General features: G+C 39.6%; 2 protein-coding genes across 5 annotated transcripts in view; both read right to left on the bottom strand.

Annotated features, from left to right (window-relative positions):
• colgalt2b (collagen beta(1-O)galactosyltransferase 2b) overlaps positions 1 to 8,214 on the bottom strand; it is a 45,895-nt gene extending 37,681 nt beyond the window's left edge. Inside the window, exons 1-3 of one of the 3 annotated variants that reach the window (XM_051947545.1) lie at positions 8,135 to 8,214; positions 7,777 to 7,856; positions 2,291 to 2,401 (exon numbers count right to left, since the gene is read on the bottom strand). The gene's annotated coding sequence lies outside the window, so the exon portion shown is untranslated. Of the gene's footprint in view, positions 1 to 2,290; positions 2,402 to 6,290; positions 6,382 to 7,776; positions 7,857 to 8,134 lie in introns of those variants that run through there. The other 2 variants (XM_051947546.1, XM_051947547.1) reach the window with 2 other exon arrangements.
• Positions 8,215 to 10,546: 2,332 nt separating this feature from the next.
• The window catches only part of zgc:92140 (uncharacterized protein LOC447854 homolog), a 41,008-nt gene continuing 25,279 nt past the window's right edge, over positions 10,547 to 26,275 (bottom strand). For both annotated transcript variants that reach the window (XM_022205011.2, XM_022205012.2), the window contains exons 3-6: positions 20,266 to 20,351; positions 16,930 to 16,994; positions 15,852 to 15,912; positions 10,547 to 12,117 (exon numbers count right to left, since the gene is read on the bottom strand). In XM_022205011.2, the coding sequence (XP_022060703.1) occupies positions 12,070 to 12,117; positions 15,852 to 15,912; positions 16,930 to 16,994; positions 20,266 to 20,351 (260 nt within the window). In that variant the 3' untranslated portion in view covers positions 10,547 to 12,069. The remainder of the gene's footprint in view (positions 12,118 to 15,851; positions 15,913 to 16,929; positions 16,995 to 20,265; positions 20,352 to 26,275) is intronic.

The raw sequence follows: 26,275 nt of genomic DNA, 5'->3' as shown, positions 1-26,275 counted from the left end.
CCACGCTGCGAGGTTGGGAGAGAGGAAGGAAGGTGGGAGAGGGTGGGTGGAGGGCTTTCTACCCCTTTTACCCCTCCTACATCCCTGCTGCTGGAGCCAGTGCAGCAAAGCCTCCACCTCCTCTTCTAATACCATTTAGAACTGAATATCAAAACACTAACTCCCAACAAACCACCTGTTTAATATTCTGGAGGCCAAATTATTCTGCTTTCATCTCTATTTAGCCACTCACTATTAGTTTTTGTTGGCTCTTCTCCTTAATTCCTCTTCTTCATACATGTTTCCTGAATATTTCTTTCCCTGTCCACGCCTCAGCCTTTGACAGTGTCTTGGATGCTGCAGATGTGGAGACCATGAAGTCATCAAGGCTGACATCAGCCTGCCAGACTGCAGCACTTTTCCAATATTTTTTTCTTCACATATGCACCACAAATATATATGCAAATGAGAATTGAAGTAAAACATTCATTTAACACCACCATTTGGCAGCTAAAAGCAGTATATGAGCACATAATGAGTAAGTTTTTATATTTTAATCGCGTTTGTTAGGTTTCTTGTTTATGTGCTGAAATCTTTTCTCAATTGCTTCTATTGTAAGTGAGGCTTCCATGCATCACAAGGTTGAACTACTGAATGATAAACTCTTCCTGTGAAGACATATTTTCTTGCTAAAATGATAATTTTATAGTATTTGGGTGTGCTGTACTATATTGTAATTTATAATGCACTTAAACCAACATGTGTTCAGTGAAAGCTACTCACAGCTATCAAACACTTGAAGTCACTCCTTGGTAATTAAACCTCTAAAAACTCATTTCAGTGTTACATACACTCAACAAAAATATAAACGCAACACTTTTGTTTTTGCTCCCATTTTTAATCAGATGAACTCAAAGATCTAAAACTTTTTCCACATACACAATATCAGCATTTCTCTCAAATATTGTTCACAAATCTGTCTAAATCTGTGATAGTGAGCACTTCTCCTTTGCTGAGATAATCCATCCCACCTCACAGGTGTGCCATATCAAGATGCTGATTAGACACCATGATTAGTGCACAGGTGTGCCTCAGACTGCCCACAATAAAAGGACACTCTGAAAGGTGCAGTTTTATCACACAGCTCAATGCCACAAATGTGGCAAGATTTGAGGGAGCGTGTTATTTATTTTTTTCTTTTCAGACCTCTTTGGAACCTAAAAACAACGGCTTCTATATCTTTAACATTGTTTTTCAAAATGATGACTGGACTGAATGACCACCAAAGGGTTCAATCAACTCATTAAATTAAGTTTAAACAAAACAAAACTAGCGTACAAGCAGTTTTTTTTTCCAGGATGTTTACATTGTTAGAGTCAGACTCTGGTCAAAACAGCTGAGGGTGTAAGTTACTGTTACTTATGTTCATTAGTGTTAACATTAAATGAAGAAAATGTCAAAGGAAAGCAGGTCAATTTGTAATCACTGTTTAGGTGACTAGTTGATTCAACTTAATATCTTAAGTTCACTGAATTTCTTTTCTCAAGCTCAACTAAACAAACTCAGCCAGTTCTACACAACTCATAAGATGATCAAAGTAATTAAACAACAGAAGTACAGTTAAATCACATTTAAAGCAGCAGAGAATCTAAAGTTTCTACACTGGATTAACTTTAAATGATTTACAGTGCAGGGGATGTTAAAGTAATTTAATGTCTGGAGAACCAAATATCTCCAAATTTAGCAAATTTTTTATTAACGTAGCAACAGAAGGATTAAATATTTCAACATAAGACTGAAAAATGAAATCTCATTTAGTTAAATTAACCAAAAATGCAGTCACAAAGCTGAAAACAAGGGTGTTCTTCTTGGTTTTGCACATTTTCACATATCTTACAAACATATGAACTTCTTTAATTACTGAAAGGTTTATTATTTTTTCACGTTTGACTGGAATGATCAGAAAATAATGCTAGGTTTTTATATAGTGTGGGAAATGGTGTGTTTTATAATTTTCTAAGAGTGCATATTAAAGAGTGGTATTGGTTCTGAGGAACAGGAAGGTCAACAGCATCATTACCACGGTGTGACTGTAATGAAACAAAGAAGAAAAGTCCAGAATCGATAAGAAGGAGCTTATGCTTTATTTTACTTATTACTCATGTGATTGAATGCAAGGATGATCAAGACATAAGGTGATTGATAATCAAAGTACAGACAGTTTTTGATAATAAAGGTACAGATAGTTTTTGACGTAAGCCGCAATCAGTAAAGAACAGGAGCGTGTTGTGTGTGCAGTCTCTAATCTCACTTTGCAGGAGTGAAGCCATTCCAACGAGAGCGATAACGACAAAACATCAGCTGTGAAAGAGGAGAACGGACCAACGCAGCACCGGAGGGGGCGGCCAGCCTACACGACACGCTGTTAGAGTAGAAGAAGACTAGGTCAGGAACAGGTAGCAGTCTGATTCCATCCGAACTGACTGAACACTTGTTGGTTAGGGACAGAGGATTCAGGCCCAGAGCTCTGCATCGCACATTCAGTTTTGCTGTAATAAATATTTTTGATTTTAAGAAGAAGTCTCCTGACTACTCCATCAAAAGAACTGGGCGGAAATAGCCTTACACATATTCTGTGGCTTGTTTAATTGTAGAATAGGCTGAATAGATACAGCAAACTTACACAACAAGAATATTAAATGCAAAAAAAGAAAAAATACTGTATTTTTTTAACTGCATCAACACTGAGAGTAATTTTAAAAGACAAATGTTCAAGAATACTGGGCAAAATAACAAAATATGAATAAAAGGCTGTGCTTTGCACATGCCGAGGTGAACTTAAAGAGATATGACAAGTCTAAAACTGTGAATTAAGTCATGCAAAGCATTTAAAATAGGAATGACTGAAGTAAATGCATGGAAGCTAAAGGGAACCTAAACAAAATATCTAAAAAAGTAGACAAATATCAAACCATAATGGCACCAAAACATCAGCCAGTCCTATGGGGAGTCTGTTTAAAATCACCCACAAACATGTAACTCCCTCTAGAAAAGTTGGCATCCACGCTCTACATGCTATTATAATATTATACTGTATGCTCTTATATGATTACAATAACCCTCCAGTAACCTCTTTTAATTATAGCGCACCGACAAACGCAGACAGACGGGCAAAGCCGGCTTACTTCTGTCCCTGTCCCGACTCAGTTCTGTTTGTTTAAGCGAGGATCTCTGCCACCTGGTAATGTTTTCCCTCCACTGAGGTAATGAGAGTATTCTGCCATGGATTGTCAGATGAGAGACAGCGAGAAAGAGAGAGGAATGATTTCAATCTCTTAGCTCCCTCTAGTGCTTTGATAAAGACACTTAAGATGTGGAAACGACAAAAAGGAAAAATCACAGCCTCCTCCTCACACACACCTTCAAACTGTCACTTTAAGCTTTGCTCCAGGAAGGTTTGACATTTTTAACCCGTAGTTTTAAATAACTGAGGTAAAGTCAGGGTCAGAGGTCAGTAAGTCGACAGCTGACTTATGGAGGATGCATGTGCTGTGGCCTGGTCAGGTGGGACGTAAACAGCAACAACTTTAAGGCCCAAACTCTGCTCAAACTGGGCTGTGAAAGTTTAGCTTTTGGGCTAAAATTAGAAGAAAATGCACACAAATAAATGACTAAACTGGAGAATATTTTACCACTAGTGTTAGTCACTGTGCCACTGCCATCCAGCTCCCAGAAAACAACCTCACCCTGCTGGACCGGTGTCAGACTCCGGCACCGGTTCTGCTTTTTCATTATTCAAATTGGCTCGAGCTCCTTCTGTCAGAAGCAAAACATGTGCTTTGTAATTTTGGTTGCGTACATGACATGATGCCATTTGTCTTTCAGTAACGGCTCCATACGGCTGACAGAGTCTTTTTTTCTACTTATGTTTGGAATAAATACGTGTTTTAAATGCTGCCTAGCTTTCGGTTTGTTAAACTGTGGTTTGCAGAGAAAGCATAGCTTAAATAACTGCTTTTCTCTGGCTTTAAATAGCAGGGAAAATCCTTCTCAGCTACAGTCAATAAATAGTAAAACATGTCAGAGAAAACTCAAGGGCAAACTGCTATTTTTTTTGTTGCCAGCTAAAGAAAGGATCGCAGCACTTCTCTGGAAGGCTGAATTTTGACAGTAAAAGGCAGCTTGGATGGTGCTTTTATTCTGCCCTACTATAATACAGAATTTAAACTTTGTGATAAAAAGCACACCAGGCACAGAACAAAACAGCACAGCTCTGGTGAGACTCAGCTAAGTGGAAGCAAGTGATTTCAGGACAGGAAAAAAGGCTTTTGCACACTGGTTATAATTCCAGAGAGCTGTTTTATGAGTGGACTGGTAGGTGGGTGGGTGGTTCAGGACTTCAGGCCTCCTCGTTTGGCTGTCAGGGTGATGTACGGCTCTTATAGATATTGCATGATTATGCCGAGAGCTCTCCAATGTGTGTGCATGTCTGTTAACATCGTGAGAAAAACCCGAAACCAGCAGATGGAGCTCTTGTTTTATCCTTAAAGATTTCTCTTAAACGCGCAGTCTAGTCTTTAATGAATTCAGGTTCAGGCAGCAGGAGACAAAACCGCCCATCATCCCGGCCGGATGAATGAGATTGCTGAAAATTTTCCCACTTTAAAACAACTCGTGCATCTTCCTCAGCACCACCAGAGTAAAGTCAAAAGTCTTGCTCCAGGCACCAACTGCTTACTCAGCTAATGGGAATTTGGCAGACTGCAGCAAAATACAATACAAGTGCAGATCTGTCAGCCAACTGGGCTCCCTCAGCTATCCATGTCTTCAGCTGTTGGTCATTCTGGTGACTCGCGGAGTCCGGAAAAATGCGCCTTTTCAATAAAGCCATCAATTTATGATTTGGACGTTAATTAGATGCATCCAGACAGTTGCATAATTGTCCATGGCTGTGTTTACTCTGAACAATTAGCTTCCTGGGATTTAAGTAGGTCACTCCTTGTGGGTGTGCAGCATGAATGCAAATGCATCTAATTCCACTTTCCTAAAGCCTTGGCCTCCCCCACAGAGCAGCTTTTTTTTTTCTTGCCAAGGTAATCCACAGTATGGATCTGCATTGAGGTTTTACATGCAAATGGATGGGGAGGAGAGACACTGTGCACGCTGTAGATGGATGGAAATTTTGTTTTGTCTCCACTGACTGAGGGACGATTCGGTTAGGAGGCTGATGGAGCGTTTAGAGCTAGCCGGGGTAGATTACTCCAAAGTGTTTATCAGGCAGCCAGGAACTGCTGGAGAGAGTTAAGACACCGAGCAAAGGCCTGCTGGGTATCCAGGCAGGAAGCCATCCCTTTGCCTCTCGCCGTTGACTCATGCTGTCGACGTGGGCAACGTCTGCAGGCACGCACACATGCACCACGTAATCATGTCTGCAGCTTTTTCCTTCACGCACAATAACACACACACAAACATTGCAACCAATTTTCATGCAAAAATCATGTATGTGTGATATAAGCCTTCCTTCTATCTCCCACAAACCAAAAAGACTAAACCAAAATGCAGTAGATCTGGTCAAAATGTACCTTTTTTGATACCCTATTAAACACTTTTACGACAGAAATGTCACAAAAACAACATGTAAAATGTAAGAACAACAGCATAGGTCTGTAATAAAACAAACCACAGCCTGCTAGGGATTACTGTAGTGCAGCTGTTTGGAGGTAAAGATAACTGACTGGCTTTTTACAGCTTGTTTCCTCTAATTGAAAATTCCAAGATACAGATCTGCAAAAATCTATCTAGCCTTACTTAGGCTCCCTTTAGTTTCTCCAAAAAAAATAAAAAATCCCAGCATTTCATTTTCTCTGCTAATTACTTTTTCCTATAGGGAAATAATCCTAAACCACAGCCTCATAGATTAGGATGACTAAGTCAGAAAATGTATGTTGTAAAACTGCTGCACATTTTGGATCCAGTTAGCTCTAATATCACACTCTGAATACATTTGCAAACCTTTCATTACTCTAAGCATCCAAGCTATTCGTGTTCCAGAAGCTGCTAAAGGTGTGCTGGCATGAGCTCTGTTTGAAAACACTGCAGTAATACCTCCACATGACAAACAAACTACTGTTTTTCACAGTTTTCTGTTATGAATGTGAATTTTCGTTCAGATATTTTGGCCTTAAATCACACTCACAGCCAGGAACATGTTGTACCTCAATAAGCGCACACACACACACACACACACACACACTGAGCCTGTAAAACACACACACAAAGCAGGGAGGAGAGGGCTCTTTATTGGTACTTACGTCAGGGTGGAAAGAATATTTTCTTGCCCATATTCCTGTCTGAGGTTAACGGGCAACATCCGTCTCTTCCTCCCTCCCTCCCTCCCTCCGTCCCTCCCTCCCACATTCACACTCTCCCGACTCCCTCGTCTTCATTTCTTACCTTGCCTACCTCCCTCCCTCCCTCTCTCCGTCTGCCTCCAACACTTTTATTTCTCTGTGTGGGAGAACCTTGCTGTGAGTACTGGCCCACGGGGACCCTTTGACGGTGCTGATGTGCTCCGTGGCTGCTGATTGTAACCTTATGTGCCCCTGAGAGTGAGTCATGCGAGGTAAAGAAGGAGTTTGTGTGCGCTACAGAAATACAGTTGGGTGCAGCGATTAAAGAAACAGCCGGGCTACTGAGTGTGCCTTTTCATAATGCAGGAGATCAGCTCTGCTATTGTCGAGGCTGCACATTATCCTGACCATAGGCGCAGGTATTGATTCAGCACTCCAGGGTTTTATATGTGACCACATCATATGGACATTTACAAAAAATAATAATAATAGTATTATCCATTTCACTTCACCGATCATTGCTGAGACAAACAATCCTACCAAACTGTACAACTCCTCGCTTTTGTGCAGGAAAACACAGCTAAAACACTCTTAGATTTAAACACTACTTTCAATATACTACTTCACAATAGTTTCTGCATCATGTGTAGCATTTCATTTCATCTGCAATATTTCATATGTTCATTTCTCAGGTGTAATATTTCAGCTTCATATGTCACATTTCATTTTGACTAAATGGGCAATATTTCATTTTCATGTACAATCTTGTCAGTATGTGCATTATTTCCTTCCTTTATCAATTGCAATACAATATTTCATTAATTTCTTTTACTATCATGTGTGTTATAATAATGATTATCCTCATATAATTTCCAGTATTACTTTTTACTCTTCTATTGTCATTCTATCTTGGCTCATTTATTGTATTTCAGTAATGCATTGTACTTACATATTACTGTTTGTTCTTTTAAGGACTGCATTTCTTATGTTGTATCATTAGTTTTTTTTCCTGAACAATATCTGGAAGAAGAATTCCCTTCAGGATTAATAAAGTTTTATCCTTTCTTTTGTGGAAATGGATGACAAACTCACTGCGGTAGACATTTGTTAATTAATATTAGTATCTTCACAAACAGCAAGTTTGAAAATAAAGCCTGCACAGAATTACCAAAAACTGACATTCCTCTAGCGTCCACTAGAGACTGGCTCCAAAAGCGATTAAATCCCATAGACTCCCATGTTAAAATGCCCAACCTTATAGCAGAAATAAACATGCTTACAGCCTGCTACAAAAACTATTTTGGTCCCTATGGATAGTTTCTGTGTTCATGAAACCCGTACCAGAGTTGTTTTATGTCACTCACTTGATTAACTTGTGTTAAGGTTTAAAGTTAGTCATAATTCAGAAACCAGATAAGTTTGCATGGCTCACCTCATGTCCACTCACCTCTTTTCATGCTCATTTTTGGATTAGCCTGGAGTTTTCCAGAGCAACCACAATGAGCTTCAAAACTGCTCTTTGGCAACCTGTGGGAGACACAATGGATGATTTGGTCATCTCCATATACAGTTTATATAATTAATCCCCATGAAGGACAATAAAACAATAAACTATTAGTCTACTTGCAATAAGCCACATATTTTTTGTACTTTTGTAGTTGTATGCATGAACTGCTACTGTAAATTTGTGATAACTGATGCTTTTGATCACAAACACTGACATATTGTGTCTTAATAAAAATGATGAGGTGAAAATATTAGCAAACGTTTTTAGATGGTGAACAGATTTGAAGCACAACACTCACACTTGGAGCTCAGTCTTTGGGCTCCACCACCTCCTGACAGAAACATCTCGGGTCTGAAGGCCACGCTTCATACAGATGTCTTTAGACATTTCCTGCAGTCTGCCAACACCGTGAAAGCTACGATAATATATATATATATATATATATATATATATATATATATATATACACATACATATATAAAAAACCCAAACATGTCAAAAATATACAAGACATTTCATAATTTCCACATTTACAATTAGACACACTCCAAACTAGTCTTTCGTCACTAGGTAAAACACGCCAAACTGCGCTAGACAACACATGTGAACAAATAATAGAAAAAAACCCACAAAAGTCACGTCACCGTGTGCGCCTCTCAGACCGTGTAGAGTTCTCAGGATGATGTTCTCCTCTGTAGCCGTGCTGCCATTACCCACAATCCCACACGGGTGACCTCTTAAAGGCGTACATTCACCTCTCACTTCATTATGGACAATTATGCAAAATTCAAACATGTATATAATATAAACACAAAACAAAAACCAACTTTAAATTCCATTAATCACTGTCTTTGGACAGTTACAACATCTGAGTCAAAGTCAAGGTCCGCTCAAACTGTCAGTGCCTTTAAATATGTACATACGAACTGAAAGATCTAAAGGTTTTTCCACATACACAATATCACCATTTCTCTCTAATATTGTTCACAAATCTGTCTTAATCTGTGGTAGTGAGCACTTCTCCTTTGCTGAGATAATCCATCCACCTCACAGGTGTGCCATATCAAGATGCTGATTAGACACCATGATTAGTGCACAGGTGTGCCTCAGACTGCCTACAATAAAAGGACACTCTGAAACCTACTTGCTGTACTCCACTTTGTACCAAGTAGGTAGAATTGCTATATGTTATACTCTATTGCTTTTACTTTGTATATATTTTCTTCTTTTAAATATTAATTTTAAATATTTTTTGTATTTTATTTTGTATTTATTACTGTCTTACTTTTTTTTAATGTTTATGTAAAGCACTTTGAATTACTTTGCATTGAACTGTGCTATACAAATAAACTTGCCTTAAAAAATAATTTCAAAGAAAAATCCTCAAACTATACCTGGAAAATCTGTCGGATCCATAGGAAATCTTTGGATTTATTGGGTTTTCCACGTGTAATTTATCAGGGTGTCAACCCCAACATTTAAACTAGTCAAATAAATCTCCAAAAATTAATAATACTGTAGGAACTATTAAATTTAGCCGTTTAAATTAGAATTTTACATGATTTCACATGGTTTAAACCACAATATTTTAATTAGTGAAGTAAATTCACATCATGAATAACACTGCTGGGTATTAATCTTAAAATTTAAAGTTGTTACGTTATATCCCAATCAAATAATTTCTGTACCAGAAAGCACTTTGCTTTTTCAAAGTCATGTCACTGTTATTGAAATAACAAAGACTTAATTATTTAGCTTCCAGATAATTTTAGTGCTGAGCAGTTGGTTTTAGGGCTTTTTTATTTGCAAAGATGACACAAAGATCTGGAAACCTGAGTAGAATTACAAATTCTTGTGATGATGATTCTCTGCAAGTTATTCACCATGAAGATTCATTTTCTCATTAAAATTAGTAATTGATCCTTTATTGGTCTAAAAACATTGATTAGTGTGGCTTTAAGAGATTTTATCAGATTCTTTGCTGTTGATGCTGCTGAGCCTACAACTGTGGGAAAATGTTAGCTTAAAACAGTGTAAATGCAATATAAAAGTTTCAGAATGTAGAGAAAGCTCAGGAACATCTTTTTAGTATAACATTAGCTAAAATTAGCAGCCACTAATTGCTGTTTCCAACCAGACGAAGCAACAATTTAGCAGCAAAACCACCGGCTGTGTTCATCTGTATCTAACTTTTCATTTCTTGTATGATCTAAATGTTGCTCTGATGCATATGTTCACCTTATGTAAAGCTCTTTGAAATGCTTTTGTTTTGAAAGGTGCTGGAGTGGCCTAGCAGTTGAATTTGCTCAAGTCAAACACACACAAAAGCAACTATATATACAAATACTACCAGTGCAAATGTGTTTCTTGTGGTAATTTGAATTCTGATGCTTAATTTATCTCAACATATGAAAACAAAATGAATAAATTTTAAAATACCTCCTGCACAAAGATAAACCTAAACTGTATGTTAGGTTTAAAGGAGCAGAGTGGACATTAGACTGCAGTAGAGATGTTATACCAGCAGGTGGCACAACACAGTCTGGCAGTTGTGAATGAATCAGCTCGGACTGCATGGCTTCAGGCAGCATGACCACAGGAAAATAGACTGACTTCACACTCCTCAGTCCACTGGCAGCGTGATGGCGCTCCACTACTCCGCCCACAGCTACACAAACACATTTACACACACATCGAGGTACGACACACATTCAGAGCTTCTGCGTTTTTATTTTTAATAGAAAAAAAGTATTCAAAATAATACAACAGGAAGTATCCAGTAAAGATGACAACGACAACAACAGAAAAAAAAACTAAAGTGATCAGGTCTGTGTCTCCACGGCAACCACGCACCCCCCCCCCCCCTTGAGCTCAGCCCAGTTTGCTGCTTCAGTGCCAGTGTGTGTGTGTGTGTGTGTGTGTGCACGAACACTGAACCAAAGCAGAAATGAGCTTGTTTTTATGACTGTGTTTGGAAAAACCTCCGATTGATGCACATGATAGTCTGCTGCTGGTGAAATGAAGACGATCCGATAATGTGTGTGCGATTTGTACGTACGCGTTTATCTATACCGATGGGGACTTTGACCTGACTCCACGCTATCTCGGTGGGGACCAAAAATGAGGTTAGGTATGAATGGGAGTCAATGGTAAGTCCCCACGGGGATATAAGAACCAGACGTGTGTGTGTGTGTGTGTGTGTGTGTGTGTGTGTGTGTGTGTGTGTGTGTGTGTGTGTGTGTGTGTGTGTGTGTGTGTGTGTGTGTAAGCTGCAATGTTTCGATAAATGAAGGGGGATGGATCGGGTCGAGACACAGACGCTCTGAATTACGCAGCTTCAATCCGCCTGCCGTGGTGATGAGGACGATAATGACCGATGATGGTGATACACTACGATGGAAGCCAAGAGTAAAACAAACTGAAGAGAAAAGGGAACATTTAACTGAACAAGTGGCTGCAGAACAGAATTAAAAATTTTAAAAAAATAAAGGTCCTTGACTTCAGAAGGCAGGAGTTTAGAGTTTTCTAAACCACCAGCTCGCTCCTTTAACTCTATCTTATTAAAATATCCCAAATTTCCCTCCTTCCTTTCTTGCCCTCTCACCCTCCTTCACCCTCGGTTCGTCCAGCCTGACAGTAGGCCAAAAAAGTTCAGTGTGGGTCCTGGCGGTGTTACATAACTCCTCTGTCTCCAGTTTTTTTTCTCTGCTTGTGTCTCTCCCAGTCCTTTTGTGTTTTTGGAGCTCCTTTAATTGCAGGGGTTAAATATTCGGCGGGACAGAAAGGGAGGGACAGATGGAGGTTTTCGTGAGATTTTGCCCGAGGAAGCGGCTCTGTTTGACCCCGACCGCGGCGAGTCCTTCCCCTCCGTTCTCGGCGATGTGCGCCCATCCGTCATCGTGTCCTTTCATCTGTCCGTCCCTTCATCGCTCCGCCACCTCGATCTGTCCGCTCAGGGGCCTGAAGGGGGGTGAGGCGCTAAAGAGAGGAGGGCTGTAGTCTCTGAAGAAAAGTTCTCTTATATTCCATTCTCTCTCTCTTTCTCTATCTCAAGCATCCTCCACTCTTTCACTTCCATTTAAATCTTTGCCACACAGAGAGTCCAGTCGCATCAACGCCCCGTCGGTTAAAACACTGATTTCTTCACTCAGGCACACATAAACACGCACGTCAACACACACACATTCACACAGTGAGGCTCTCTGTGGGGGTGACTTTACGGGGGCCTGTGTGCTATGTCCCATCTTCCTCCTCCTCTTCCTCCGAACAGTAGTCTCGCCCCTGAAGAGAAAGGGATTAGGGAGAAAAAGGACATAATATGAGATGTGCATAATTCGTTCCTCAGTAATAACCTCCTTCAAATGACTCCAAAGTGCAGCAGCACCTGTTACTCGCACATAAACAAACCTTCATCTGTTTGCAGGTTCTGCGAAAGAAAACACCGGAGGAGACGCTAAAGTGCTGACAGGTCAGCAGTTGTGTTGTTTTGTCTCCTCCATTAAGATGAGGAGCTCTCAGCAGCCCTCTCTCTTCAGATAAGAACTTAAAACACAGCGAGACACTAAATATCAGCTGTGGAACTGACAAACAAAGCATATTTGCGCAAGTATTCCACCTAAAGTAGTAAAGTGAAGGATTTTGCTGTCCTTTAATGCTAAGATAAGACTGAATGCCACAGCAGGGAAATTTACACAATTACAGCAGTAAAGGAGCAGCCAAAATGTAGGGACATTAGTGGAAAAAACGTAAAAATAAACAATACACCAGAGTACTGCTGATCTTAGATACTCCACAGATTTGTCTTAATGTGGAAAACACCAATATTGCACAGGAGTTTTGTGTATGTTGAAAAAAAAAACATCAATATTGCACAGATTTTTCCATGAGTAGAAAAATACTAACATTATTCTATTGATACTGTATAGATTCTTCATACGTAAAAATTCTGGAATTGCACAGAATCTTCTGAACGTGAAAAATAATTATAGTGCATGCAAGCTTCTTCTACATTTGTAAAAAACATTGATATTGCAGACTGTCCAATGAGTCGAAAAATATTAAAAATAGAGATATAGCACAAATTCTATTAATGTTGCATAGATTCTTGTCTATATATTAACAAAATAGTCATAAATCTGAGGTTTGAATGCAGTTTTTTGATGTGCGCTTTTTTTTACTTCACAACATGTATTTCATCCTTTAATGCATTTTTGCAGATTTATATGGAATAGACAAAGTCTCGAATCATGCATTCATGATACACAGTTTGTCCTTAAACTACCTGATAGTATCTAAGGGAATTAAACGTGCATTGACCTTTTTTTTGGCCATATTAGCATATTCTGACCTGATAGGAGCACACAGCTGGACTGTACAGAGCAGCAGCATCATTCATTTGGAGTTGTGTTTGTGGACAACTCATAAAAGTAACTCCAGTAGTCACTCACTTTTTAGATTTGCTCTCCAGTGACTTCCAAAGAGAAGTAGTTCACTCTTAAGCGGCTAAATGCTCCATTAGCATGTCGCCAACTTTCTCTGTCTGCTGCTTGAGGTAAAGCTTCGGGTTTATCAGAGCATTTGTGCTGAAAACAGCTGCTCGCTGTGGCTGAAAAAACAACGCTATGAGAGCAGTAAAAGTGAACTTTAACGGTATCTTTCCCTGCCAGACGACCAAAACACAGAGCTGAAAGGCATTAAAGTGCTCTGCAGAGCTGAGGGGAGCTGCTGAGTCGGACGATAACGCTCTGTGGAGTCACCACTACAGGCGACTCCTCTCATATTGCACATAATAAGTTTATTCATTGTTCAAGTGGCAGAGTTTGAGATGTCCAGTTTGTTTTCTTTGGCAGCAATACAGACTGTAAATACAGATGGGCAAAACCGTTGTGACGCACCCCGGTTTGAAGCTCCGTGTGGTATCTGTTGCCATCTTTGCCTGACTCCACCTAAGATCTGTTATACTTTCTGCATCTGCAAAATAATTTCGGCATCTAGTCAAGTTTGTAGTGCAAATACTTCGTTGTAGTGTGCCTATATAAAATGCATAGATACCAATCTACTGTGCATGTATGGAGTCAGCTCAGACTTCAAGTGGACTGAAAGTGGTTCAATGGGAACAACTACAGATCTATGGTGTGCGTCTCTACAGGGAGTGAAGCTGTCACTTACACTGCCTCTAAATACAAGAAAAACATTCAGAGAGCTCAGGACTCCGCCAAGGCTGCTCAATCACTGTATCATTTCTGATTGATAAGTCTCGATAAATCTGCAGAAATGGATCTGTAGTAGGATCGCAATCATGTGATCATCAGCAGCTGACGTAGTGTCCACTTGTTGTCATGGTTACGGTAACGCTGTACCGCTATCTCGCAATGATATGGAAATTTTGAAGTCCTATTTTTGAGCACATATTTAAAAAAATACAATGCAGAAGTCAATTGTTGATGTAGTCACAATAATGCAAAACATATAAAATAATTATTTAATATGAAATACTTGGCCACATAAATTTCAACTTTAACAACTGATTGAGCAGGTTTGTTAAGTTGTAACTCAAAAAATAAAAAGATACAAATTTGCAAGATAACCTGATCCAAGTAGAAAAAAGTTCTGGAGCTCCAAAATACTTCTCCAAATATAACTAGATCTTTAAATATAACAGAATCATTTGCATGATGAGAAATAACAATGTAAAAAAAAAAACAATGTTGTTTTTATTACTCTACCATGGAACACAGTCATGTGATGATCGGCGTACGTTTGTCTGTCTGTTATTCCGTCTGTACACATAACTCAAAAACAGACTTAACAGATTTGGATGAAATTTTCAGGGAAGGTCAGAAATGACTCAAGGACCAAGTGATTAGATTTTGGCAGTGGCGTGGCTTTTAGTCTGGATCCAGAGATTTGTTAAAGATTTTGCAATCACTGTGAGACAGCGGCATGGCCTCCCTGTAACCATGACAACAAGTGAACGCTATGTCAGCTGCCTGTCGACGATAACATGATTGTGATTCTACTACAAATCCACCATTGCAGACTTACAGAGTCTTATCCATTCAACATTTCACAAGGAACAATTGATTAAATTGTGGGGGTGTTTCTGAGTTCCATCAATTCCCACCGCCCGCTACATATTTATGTCGGTATCCGTACATAACATACACATGCAGAACACACGCCTGTGCTCAGCGCAAGGTCATTTTGTTTGCGGGTACATCTATATTAAATGGCCGCATTCTATGTTGCTGTGATTTATGATCATCAATAACTAATAAACAAAATCTGGATTTCTACCAAAAATAAATCAAACAAATTCTTTTTTGTTTGTGCTTTACTAGTTCCTGAGTTATTGTGTTCAAACAGCCTGAAATTAGTGTGAGAAAAAAAACATAGTGAAAGTTAGTCAGTAGACATTTTAAAAAAATAAATCTCAGAAAGTATTCATATTTATTGATTGAACATTTCCAGGCAAATCAGAGATTCTTGACGGTTTAAGGTGGATTTTAACAGATAAAATGTAGACAGCGACTTCACAGACACTTAATGAGATGCAAATCTTTGAGATTCCCAGTTTAATATAAAATTACTGCTAATAATACTTCAGTACGTTCACTTAAGCCCGTTACTTAGTTCCATTCTTCAGGTGAAAGACCTGGAAGCTCCTGCAGTCGCAGCTGAAAATACACAGACACGTTTCACGGCGGTCGAAACATGAAATGGATCATATCAGAGCAGAATCCAGCCGCTGCTCATTTCGCCGCCTCTGACCATGTATGGACCTGCAGCGTAATTCAAGCGGCAGACTGAGAGCAGCTCATCACCTGTTCCTCCCCCTCACACATTTCAGAGCTTAGTGTTAGGCTGGAATGACAATGTGGACTAATGGATGTTGCTGCACTAAAGCCTGCCTCTTTAAATTTTAAGACCCAGCTGTTTTTCCTTTAAATGCTCCGACACCCAGCCCTCCCTCCTTCCCTTCCTCCCACCACCACTGTCCCCCCTCCCCTCCTCACCTTCTCAATCTTCTCATCCAGCATCCTGAAAAATTCCTGCTGGCTCTCTGACGTGTGAATACTGCGAGAGAAATGGAAAAGAGAGGAGGAGGCGGAGGAGAGGAAGTTGGAGGTTGGAGACGAGGAGGAGGAGGAGGAGAAGGGAGGCAACAAATACATCATGAGAATTTTCCATTACACCCCCCACACAGCACAAACACACACGCTGAAATCCTCCGCTGCAGTGTGAGAAATCGCTGGGCTGGGTTTGGCCGCGGTGGATTTTAAAATCATTATTTCATCAAGTCTTAAAACCCGTCGCTCAGCCAAAAGGCTCTGCAACCATTATGTGCACTTTAACGCAGACTCATCAACACGTTCAGAGGTTGGCCAAGAGGCAGCATTACAAAAGACAGACGCCAAGTATCACCAAGCGCTCACATCATAATATTAACATACTCGAGTCACGTCTTAATGGATGTGACTGTGTACCGAAGCAGAGACACGTTTCAATCAATTACAGCAAAGCTACTTTTTACTGAATAATAATGAAAACTGCTTCGTCATGAAACGCAAATCTCACACAGATCAAAGCTTCTCTGACTGTGGGTGAGTTGAAGTATGAAAAATATATTCAACCGTCATGAGAAGTTCAACCTTTGAGCTGAGATTGATAAAAAAAATTTGATAATGCAGAAGTCGACTAGTGATATTTTCGGAATATTTTTAAATATGAAATACTTGTTCACGTGAATGCCAAAGAAGTGATTTTTGCTTAACTGCATTCATTCTAGCTCAATGGTTAAGATTTTGAATAAATTTTTTTTAACCTTGAACAAACAGCAGCTATTCACAGTGAGGCTTCTGGATTAACCTGAGTTACCGTGACATTATTTGTACAAAGGTACTGAATTTTTTAAGCAAAAATCTGTCTTGTGAGAGCCATGTGGAAGCAGAAATAGAGGGATATCTGAAAACCTGCTTGATTAAAACTGTCAGAGTGTAAACAGAGATCTTTTTTTGCAAATTAGATCATAGATGGGTTATTTTACACATTTCCAGGGTATTCTAACTCCAAAGGCTGCTGCCGATCACTTACTTCGACTTGATGTTTGCCGCAGCGACCTCCTTCTGTTTCCCCCTGAATTGCGCATTACTCTTCTCCTGAAAACACAGGGCATTAATATTCATTATCAGCTGATAAAACAGGTTCAAAAACAAACAACTCATATCAGCAAAAATAGCCACGTAACTGGAAGGTAACCTGGACTATCAAATTACATCTTCACCCAGCTGGTCCAGCACAACCAGGGGACACGAGGCAGGGATATAGTGTGTGAAGGCCTAATAAAACTGTTTATTAACTGTGGCTACGGCTGGACAAGTTCCCTTCCATGTTTTTTCGAGCTCTGCCTGCAGCTTAATGTTATGTAAAATACTGTGGTGATTCTGTTAAACCAAAAATGCTGCTCTTCTTGTTGTCACCACAGCATGTGAGAGTGTTTGGATTTCAAACACCTACAGTAACGACACAAACACTGGCCTGGCCACATGTACTAGCTGTACTGGAGGCTACCTGGCTTCATGTAAAAATGTGGTCTTTTTCTCACGACAACTCATTCAATAAACACCGCATTGTATCCTGGTGCCCGTTCTGAAACAAGCATTTCAACTATTTCTGCAGTTGAACCCTCTGAATCCCAGCAGTGTTGCAAAATCACAGAAAATTACACCATTTATCAAATCCAGAAACTGTAAAAACAGAAAGAAACACTGGAGCTTTTTAACGGCTCTTGAACTACTCATCTGTTCTGTTGGGACACCAAATCGAATTTGCTTAATTCTACATGTCTCCTTTAAGAATTTGTCAAAAATAAGCCACTTAGTCTGAATGAATTCTGAAAAATAAAAAAAATTCTGCACTCCTCGGTGCAACTGTGAAGCCATTAGTGACTTAACTGTAACCAACAGCCATGAGACAAAAATCTAGGGACTTTTCAGCTCAACTGCACGCTTTGGTTTACACAGAGCAGATAGGAAACAACTACGGCAACTGAATAAATATGTACGTATTCAACTATACATATAATATGTAAATTCATCTTTTTGTTGCTCAAACACGGGTAACAACTCTGGGCATTTGGAAAAATGTTGTTCACGCTAATTCAAGCTTTTTTCCATCTTTTTTTTATTAAATATATATAAAATCAAACAAATTCAACTTCTGATTTTTTAGTTCATTTAATTTAATTTAATTTATTAATTTCAGGCTCATGACATTTTTTTTGGTTTGGAGCACAAACATTTACGAAACAAAACAAAACATGTCAAAGTATATTACTTTAACAGAGGTAGGACATTTTTCAAAAAGGCGCTGAGCCTACAGATAATATTTGTATTTTCGTTCTGCATTAGATATATAAATTTAAACATAGAAGGATGCCTTACATAGAAATTAGGTAGGTATTGTGTCCTGTAACGCACAACATTTAAAAATGTTTTTTAAATTTTTGATTTTTTGCTCTTTTTAAACACCACTTGTTGCATAACTAGTGTGTCATACTGCACAAAATACATGTTATTTCTTATTCTAGTCATAGTTATACAGTTTTCATACATGTGCTGGACTTTCTATTGTAGTGAAAAATGTGACAGGGGTAGAAAAGATCCAGAAACTACTTGTGGTTCAGAGGGTCAAAAATAGAAGAAAATTATCTTTGCAATAGCATAAGTTAAGCCGAGTGTTTGTTGAACCCAGGAGACAGCATTTTATTTGCAACAAATGACCTAACAAATCTGCTGTCGCCCTTTCTGCACGAAGCCTCCGTCAGCAGCACCTTATCTGACATCTTCACATAAAACCTCCGCTTTTCCTGTGCTGTTGTGTCTGCACTGCTGTGTTCACAGTGAGTTTCAGAGAGAATTAGAGTTTCACTGGTGCTGGTAGCCAGTAGTTACTCCGATAAGGTTGCTGCCATAATGTAATTTGTGGCAGCGTGACACTGCTTCTGTTTTTTAATCAGGATTTATGATATTGGTTGCTGTTTCACCGCTTGCCAGGCAGACCTGATGTACTGAACTGACAAACAGGCTCACATGTTTACTTAGTATTAGACTTTTCAGCCGAGTTGATGAAGACATAAATCTGCACAAGCTTTACATTTTGGAGGATAATGTGTCTCAGCTTGTTAATTATTTACATTATTGCGCGAGAGGGATTGGATAGTCAAGTTATTTGCAAGTTTTTACAGCAAACCATAGCCTCCTGCAGCACTTGTTTGCACTGTTTAGCATTACGAGCCCTAAAACCTGCTGGTTTGAACACCAAAATTACACCATTTATCAGAAGAAATGGTCGTTTTTTGAAAGTGTAAATACAGAAAAAGTAACTGAACTGTTAAAACTCCAACATTATTCAAACTACACATCTGTGCCATCTATTTTATCTTGAAAATGAACCCAATCTAATCATAAATTAGTGATATTCCATCAGAAACATTTTCTTCTACGTATTCCATTCAAATTTACCAAAAATAAACTCTTTGTACCAACCAGATGCTGTCAAAAACAAAAAATTCTGCACTTCCTTGCGCAACTGTGAAGCTATGACTGACTCATTTGCAACCAGGAGTCATTTGCCAAAAATTCAGGGAATTTTCACATGAACCGAGCTGAACTCTAAGCTGTGTTTACCCAAAGCAAACGGGGAATAAATACGGAAATATGGAAACAAATGAAAAAAATCAAGCGGAAAAATATCTGAAGTGTACAGAGTCACCATTTTTTCCCCACAGTTGGCAACACCTGTGGGCACTGATTTAATATTTTAATGAATTTTTGTAAAATGAATAATCAAAAATTGAACTATTTATAACTTTGCTTTGCTGCACAAGAGACATTTTTTGTTCTCTTCCCGTGTAGTCGTGGTTGTGCTGCTTCCATAAAAGCACAGAATTTATTATGGCAGCAAAACATGAACCAACAGCGAGCGAAAATGCGACAGAAGCGAATAAAAAGGATTGCAAATGTGCTTGTGGTTCGGAAGGTTAAGAGGTTTTGTTTAAGGTTTTGCAGTGGGGGAGTCAAACCAAGCGAGCCATCAGCCCACACATTCCACACACGCCGGCATGTCGTCTCTACCTCTGCGTGTGAAGCACCTCTTTGTGTGCGTTTTTGTGCTTGTGCAGGAGACAACGAGTGTGTATCTGCCGGCTGCCGATGTTGACGGAGCTGCCTTTCGGACACAAACACGAGTCTGTTCGCTTGAGCTGATGAACTGTCAGGAAAAGGTCTGAGTGTGTGTGCACAGATGACGGGCTGTCAGCTGTCAGAATGAGGTGTGCGAGTCTGTTCATTGTGTGTGTGTGTGTGTGTGTGTGTGTGTGTGTGTGTGTGTGTGTGTGTGTGTGTGTGTGTGTGTGTGTGTTTCTCTCACCAGGTTTTCCTGGTTGCGTGCGTTCACTCGGTTTTCATCCCCTCTCATGTACTTCACCTCCTCCACTCCCTTCATCTTGTATTCATCTGATAAGACAGAGAAAGTCATGATTAAAGGAGAGGAAATACACAAAAACACGTATTCATCAACCAAATTCCCTTTATTCATCCTTATTTTTATCATCTGAAAGGCCAAAATGACTGAACTGTGTCACATCATCAGCTTCCCTGCATTACATCACCGCGACCTGCGACTTTTCCATCGATTCTCGTTATAATTCGTGGAAGGTAATCTGATAACTACGAGCTGATGCAGGGTTTCTGAAAGTGGACATGACAGCGGAGGTTTCAGTAGGAGGACGCGACTCATCTCCTTTCCATTTTAGCTCATCTGGGGGAAAACTGTGAGAGGGGGGGATGCACATGTGGCAGAAGAGGAGACGAGAAGAGGGAGGGGAAAAGAAAAAAGAGAGAGAGATGAGAAGGAAGCGAGCTGGAGGGGGATTAAAGATCAGGCGAACAGCTTCGAGGCTACACGGACAGCTTAGACGAGCTCAGCGGCACCGACACCACGCCCAGCGCCGGCCGTCCTCACTCACCGCTACAGCTCGACATTAGGGCGATAAACCAGGCATTATGCTCACTGAGCCGAGGTTACTCGCATGGCAACACTGTCTGGATTCCATATAATTAACCCTAAGAATAGCCGAAATACATCCAGATACATAACCAGGAGTTAAATCAGTCCAGTCAAGAGCTGGTTGTGTTGTATTATTCAACACAAGCTAATCATTTACCAGAAGGAAACTAATTATGACAATTGATTGCGTAATATGGATTGTCTTTCGCAACAAAAAGAAATATTATAGTGCCATTTGGTAATTTAGCATTTCAACATTCATAGATTATTACAGCATTAAGACCAAGATACAAAACAAGCATGACGGTGTTCACTGACGTCACCTCAATACCTCCAGGTTGAAATGATTGTAATTACTATTCCATAAGTGGTTATTATTTTCACAATTAGCCAATAAAATGTCAAATAAAATGACTATAAATTTTTCTTTTCCACCAACCAGAGATTTAAAAATCACCTTTCAGCACGTTGTTTTACACGATGTAAATAAAGGCTATGTTTGGATGGTAATATCTCAGGAACTATTACAGTTAAAATGTCGACTTTATCGCTGCCGTTTCTCATGATGTCATTGATGAAGAATCTCCAATATTGGACAAGTAGATCAAATCATTTCTGATTACAGGCGAGTTAAAATATGAAAAATGTAATTTAAGCTGTATTCTCATTTATTGATTAAGCAAATTTATGCCTTTTTTTTTAAACAATACTTTGCTTATACTTACTCTTACACAGTACTTCTTATACTCTTTGCATTTTTATTTAGAATTTCTTTGATTTAGATTTGCATATTTATTCTTTTACTGCCTGTTGTTGTTGCTGAGTACTTCAACTCTATACGCCAAGACGTCAAATTTTGTGTGTGTGTGAACTCACTTGGCAATAAAGGCTCTTCGGATTCTGAAAATTAATTGTAGCCGTCATGAAGAGTCTCATCTTTGAGTACACAGTAATAAAAAAATTCATATTGCAGAAATCAACCAGTGATATTTTTTGAACCACATGTAGTTGTATGTCAGAATAAATCAAAACAAAACTTAATTATTACTCTTTAATATAAACTACTTGGTCACATAGATGAAAAAAGGTTAGTTTTGTTAACATCTGAAGACTGATTGAGCAGGTTGGACAACCAGCCAGCAAGACAAAATCTAAAGATATTCAATTTACAAAGTGAGAAAAAAGAGAAAAGGAAGCAAATGATAAGCTATACTATATATTGATCTGTTACAGGCCTTCAGCTCTTCTCCCCTTTTGTGTTGCAGATTTGCAGGTGTGAGTCCCTGTTGCTGATTGGTGATCCTCTGCACCTGCTTCCTATCCTGGCTCCGCCCCCTGATCACCTGATTGGACAAGCGCTGCAATGCACCTCCAATCAAGCCACGTGACTTATCACCACATCTGCTTTATAAAACTACTGCCAGCCTGTCAGTCAGCGGCAGCAATTGTTTATCGTGCAGTTCGCCCGCGTGTTTTCCTGTTTGAGAGGATTGTATGACACAGCAGTTTTCACAAAGGAGGTTCCAGCCAGTGGAGGGACGCTTGTTCAAGTAAAAACTACTTGTAATTTGTACAATTGTCATTCCAGCTAAAAGCATCACACGTCGACCATCTCTGATTTGCCAAACTTTTTCTAGTATAAAATATTGATATTGATAAAAATACTTCTGATATATCAAACCGTTTCTGGGATAATATTTTGCTTTAGGTTTCCATTTGATTCACTTTTAGACCATTTTTTAAAATTTAAAATTCTATTTGAACAACGATAGCTTTTGAATTTTTACTTTTATTTTTAATCAATTCAAAATCTGCAATACTAGACAGGTACACTGAATACTCTGATTATGGGTCAGTTAAAATACGAAAAAAAATGTCATGAAAAGTCCCTTTTTTGAGCACAAACTGAAGAAAATGATCCCCCAATGTAAGTCCACTAGTGATATTTTCTGAACCAGATCTCGCTGCATGTCACAATAATACAAAACAAAACATACAGAATAATTTTTATATGAAATATTCACTCACAAAAATGAATGATCCTTTACAACTGGTTGAGCAGTTATGACAAAGTGTAGATTCAAACAGAGCAGAGTTCTATATAGAGGCAGCTGTCACAATCAAACACAATTTTATTGGATATGTTTCCCATGTTTGGGCACCCATGTGTAAAAAAAAAAAAACTAAACATGTTAACAGTGGGTTGACTTGCAATTGAAATTTAAAAAAAAATCTCCTAAATTACATGATATGCCAGTCTAAAATGTCATAGTTATCATTGTAAATAAAGTAAAAAGCTCCAAGCAAATCAGAGACGATCAACCAGAAGGCCACTGATGATTTATAACCCAGAAGAGCAACTCCTCTTGTACTTTTGTTTTGCTTAGAACAGGAAAAGTGAGTTAAGATTTCATTTTGGAGCTTTTGTTTTGTTAATGCAGCTTAAGTCAGTGTATTTATAACGTTGTGTAGAATGACATATGATTTTCTTTTATTTCAGTAGCATCTTTCACCCTCTGTTCCTCCTTTTTCATGGTCTGTGTTTGTGTCAATGACTCACATTTATGAAGAAAAAAAACAATTTGGTGAATCTGCCTGTTTTAATAATCTAGCTTTTCTGTGTCGCTTGTCTTAAACCTCGAGAGCCGTGTTGCATCATCATCAATCAACTGATTAGAACTGTTGAAAGTTGATAGTTTATTGAGGAAAAATATTAAACATCCGTCTGCACTGTGTGTGATAGAACACACTATAATATACAGAGAAAAACTTTACATTTTGCATTCGTGCATTCAAATAACCTGAAGGGGAAAGGTAAATATAGTGCAGGAAATTGTAAATCTGAAGTGATTTGTGACAGTTTTAGCAAAGAAAGGACTCAAAGCACCCACTGTGGCGCTCATGACATGATACCACAATAAATCTGACTGCGATGTAAAATGACACGACGCCTGAAAACTGCAGCAGCTTTACGTGAGATCGAACCGCGCCTAACCTTGAGTAGAACATTACGAGCAACGCTGCCAGTTCTGCCGACTGCCTGATTGTTGGGCACAGAACTGATAAAGCAGGCGAGATGCTGATAAACACATACAAACGCAGAACACTTGGCTTTATCTGCTGCGCACTTTGTCTTTTGCCCTCGCTCTGTCAGCGGTATGTCTGTCTGTGGCCCTTTGTACCCAGCTTTGTACCCTTCTGCTCCTCGACCCACCTGGATCACCTGTGTGTTCACACGCGTTTCTGCCCACAATCGGCCGTGTGCTTCCACTTCACACGTGCCGAGCCAAACGCAACCCTGCGTTTATTTCTGAATAATTTCGCCAAAGCAACACGGAAGGGAGCAGAGGCAGAGATTAAGAGAAAGAGACGAGAGAAACAAATACTTTTCTGCTGTTTGCCTCAGGAATGTAAACGAGCCCGAGCGGAGCAGCTCCTGTCTGAGCATGCCGACACACACAAACACTTCTGTAACACAACGCAGGCTCACAACGGGCTCTGTAAACACACAGCGCGCACAATGCTACAGCAGGAAACAAGAATTAGGAGCCGTATCCTTTGCCTTCCGAGAGCAACGCACATCAATTTCAAGCTATATAATGTGCAGCTTGAGGCGGATGCAGATGAAGAGAAAAAGGGGGTAAAATTAGCCGCTGCTGCTGTGGACTACAGAAATAGATCTAAATGGACGTTTTCAAGAGTGAGAAAAAATGCCATTTGGTAATTTGGGCTGAGCCTGACAGGTTAAAATGCTTGAATGTTCTGCTGCCATCACAGGACAGTCGGGGAGCTTAATGTGACAGTTACAGATAGATCAAAGTGACCCAGCTTACACCAATCAGGACTCATCACATCACAGAGTTTGCTTCAATTTAGATAGGGGCAGAGACTGGTCATGCTGTGTGTAGTATATATATATTTATATGTGTGTGTGTGTGTGTGTGTGTGTGTGTGTGTGTGTGTGTGTGTGTGTGTGTGTGTGTGTGTGTGTGTGTGTGTGCGCGTGCAGCTATTGTCACAAGAAATGACAAGTGTGTTTCGTCACGCCGACGCTAGGCCTCGCTTTGGGTGAGAGGGAGGGAAACCGTCAGAGAGAGCAGAGATGAAAGGGAAGGACTATTTTGAGAAGCTGTGATTTTTTGTGATGTGGACATCTTTCTCATCTCTGATTAGAGACCGAGGCTCCGTGCTGACCTTAAGGTACCGACAATCACCGAGCGTGCACGAGGGTGTGTGTGTGTGTGTGTTTCTATTTCAGATGTCTTTGAATCAGCGCGTTTGTCATTTCATGCAAGTGCAGAGTTTGTATGAGGTGTGAGTCATTTAAAGAGCCTTATTTGGGTATGAGTGTGTGTTTTGTGTCGCACATTGACTCTGTGTGTGTGTGTGTGTGTGTGTGTGTGTGTGTGTGTGTCTGTGTGTGTGTGTGTCTGCTCTCACAGCCTGTCCTGCGGCTATGTCAGTCTGTCCTTCCTGCTGTGTGTCCTCCCTCTCGGCTAGTCTGGCTCCAGGCCATCGCCGGCCTGGCCATGACATTTACACCTGAATGCAAAGTTTCATCTCTAACACACAGCAACACGCACGGAAGCACACACACTCATTCCCATCAAGGGGGAATCATTTGTGAAAGAAGAAATGCAAACCGAATTGAGCGTCTGGCCTTTTTGCCAGCGGGGATAAAATGATGAAAAGCGATCAGAAGATTCATTTTGAAATATATTACGATTTATTTCAGCAGCGCAAACTCAAAGCAAATAATGAAATTAAGCTGTTTAACACTGCCGCTGACCTCCGGGGAGCCGCTCGTGGATCTGATGAAGACACCAAAGCATCAGAGTTACTGACACCCTTTGCGTTGCTACTGAATGAATGCAAACAAATCTGTCACTGCATCTTTACAAATGATGTCTTCATGCAGGATAACCTTCAACATCTAACAGTCATGCGGTCATCTGATTAGTTTTTAGTTGCAGAAATCTGTGACTGCTAATGAAACTCTACCGACTGTGAATTTCTTTAACTTCTTCACAATAAAACCATCTCTGTAGTCCAGTTAAGACCGACGCTGACTTGTGTTAATTTCTAAGCTTTGTGTTTGCTGTGAAAATGATCAGTAAACAGCAAACCAAGGCTGCTATCAGTTCAGACAAGAGAAACCAAATGAGGCCTGCAGAATATGAAGAAAACCAATGATGTGCAATAATGTTCAGTTTTGTGGATAAAAAAAATAATCATTAATATAAGCGTGCATATTATTTTGCTTTTAGATTTAAACTGCAAATATAGACTCAACAGATTCATTAGTATATGCCGACTGAACAATGAAATAAACTAGAAAATATCCTAATATTGAGTGTGCCAGTGTAGTCAA

This window comes from Acanthochromis polyacanthus, chromosome 4, assembly GCF_021347895.1.
Source record: "Acanthochromis polyacanthus isolate Apoly-LR-REF ecotype Palm Island chromosome 4, KAUST_Apoly_ChrSc, whole genome shotgun sequence".
In the NCBI taxonomy this organism is placed as follows: Eukaryota; Metazoa; Chordata; class Actinopteri; family Pomacentridae; genus Acanthochromis; species Acanthochromis polyacanthus.
Note: the sequence above shows the minus strand (reverse complement) of the source record. Positions and strands in the feature narration are given on the sequence as shown.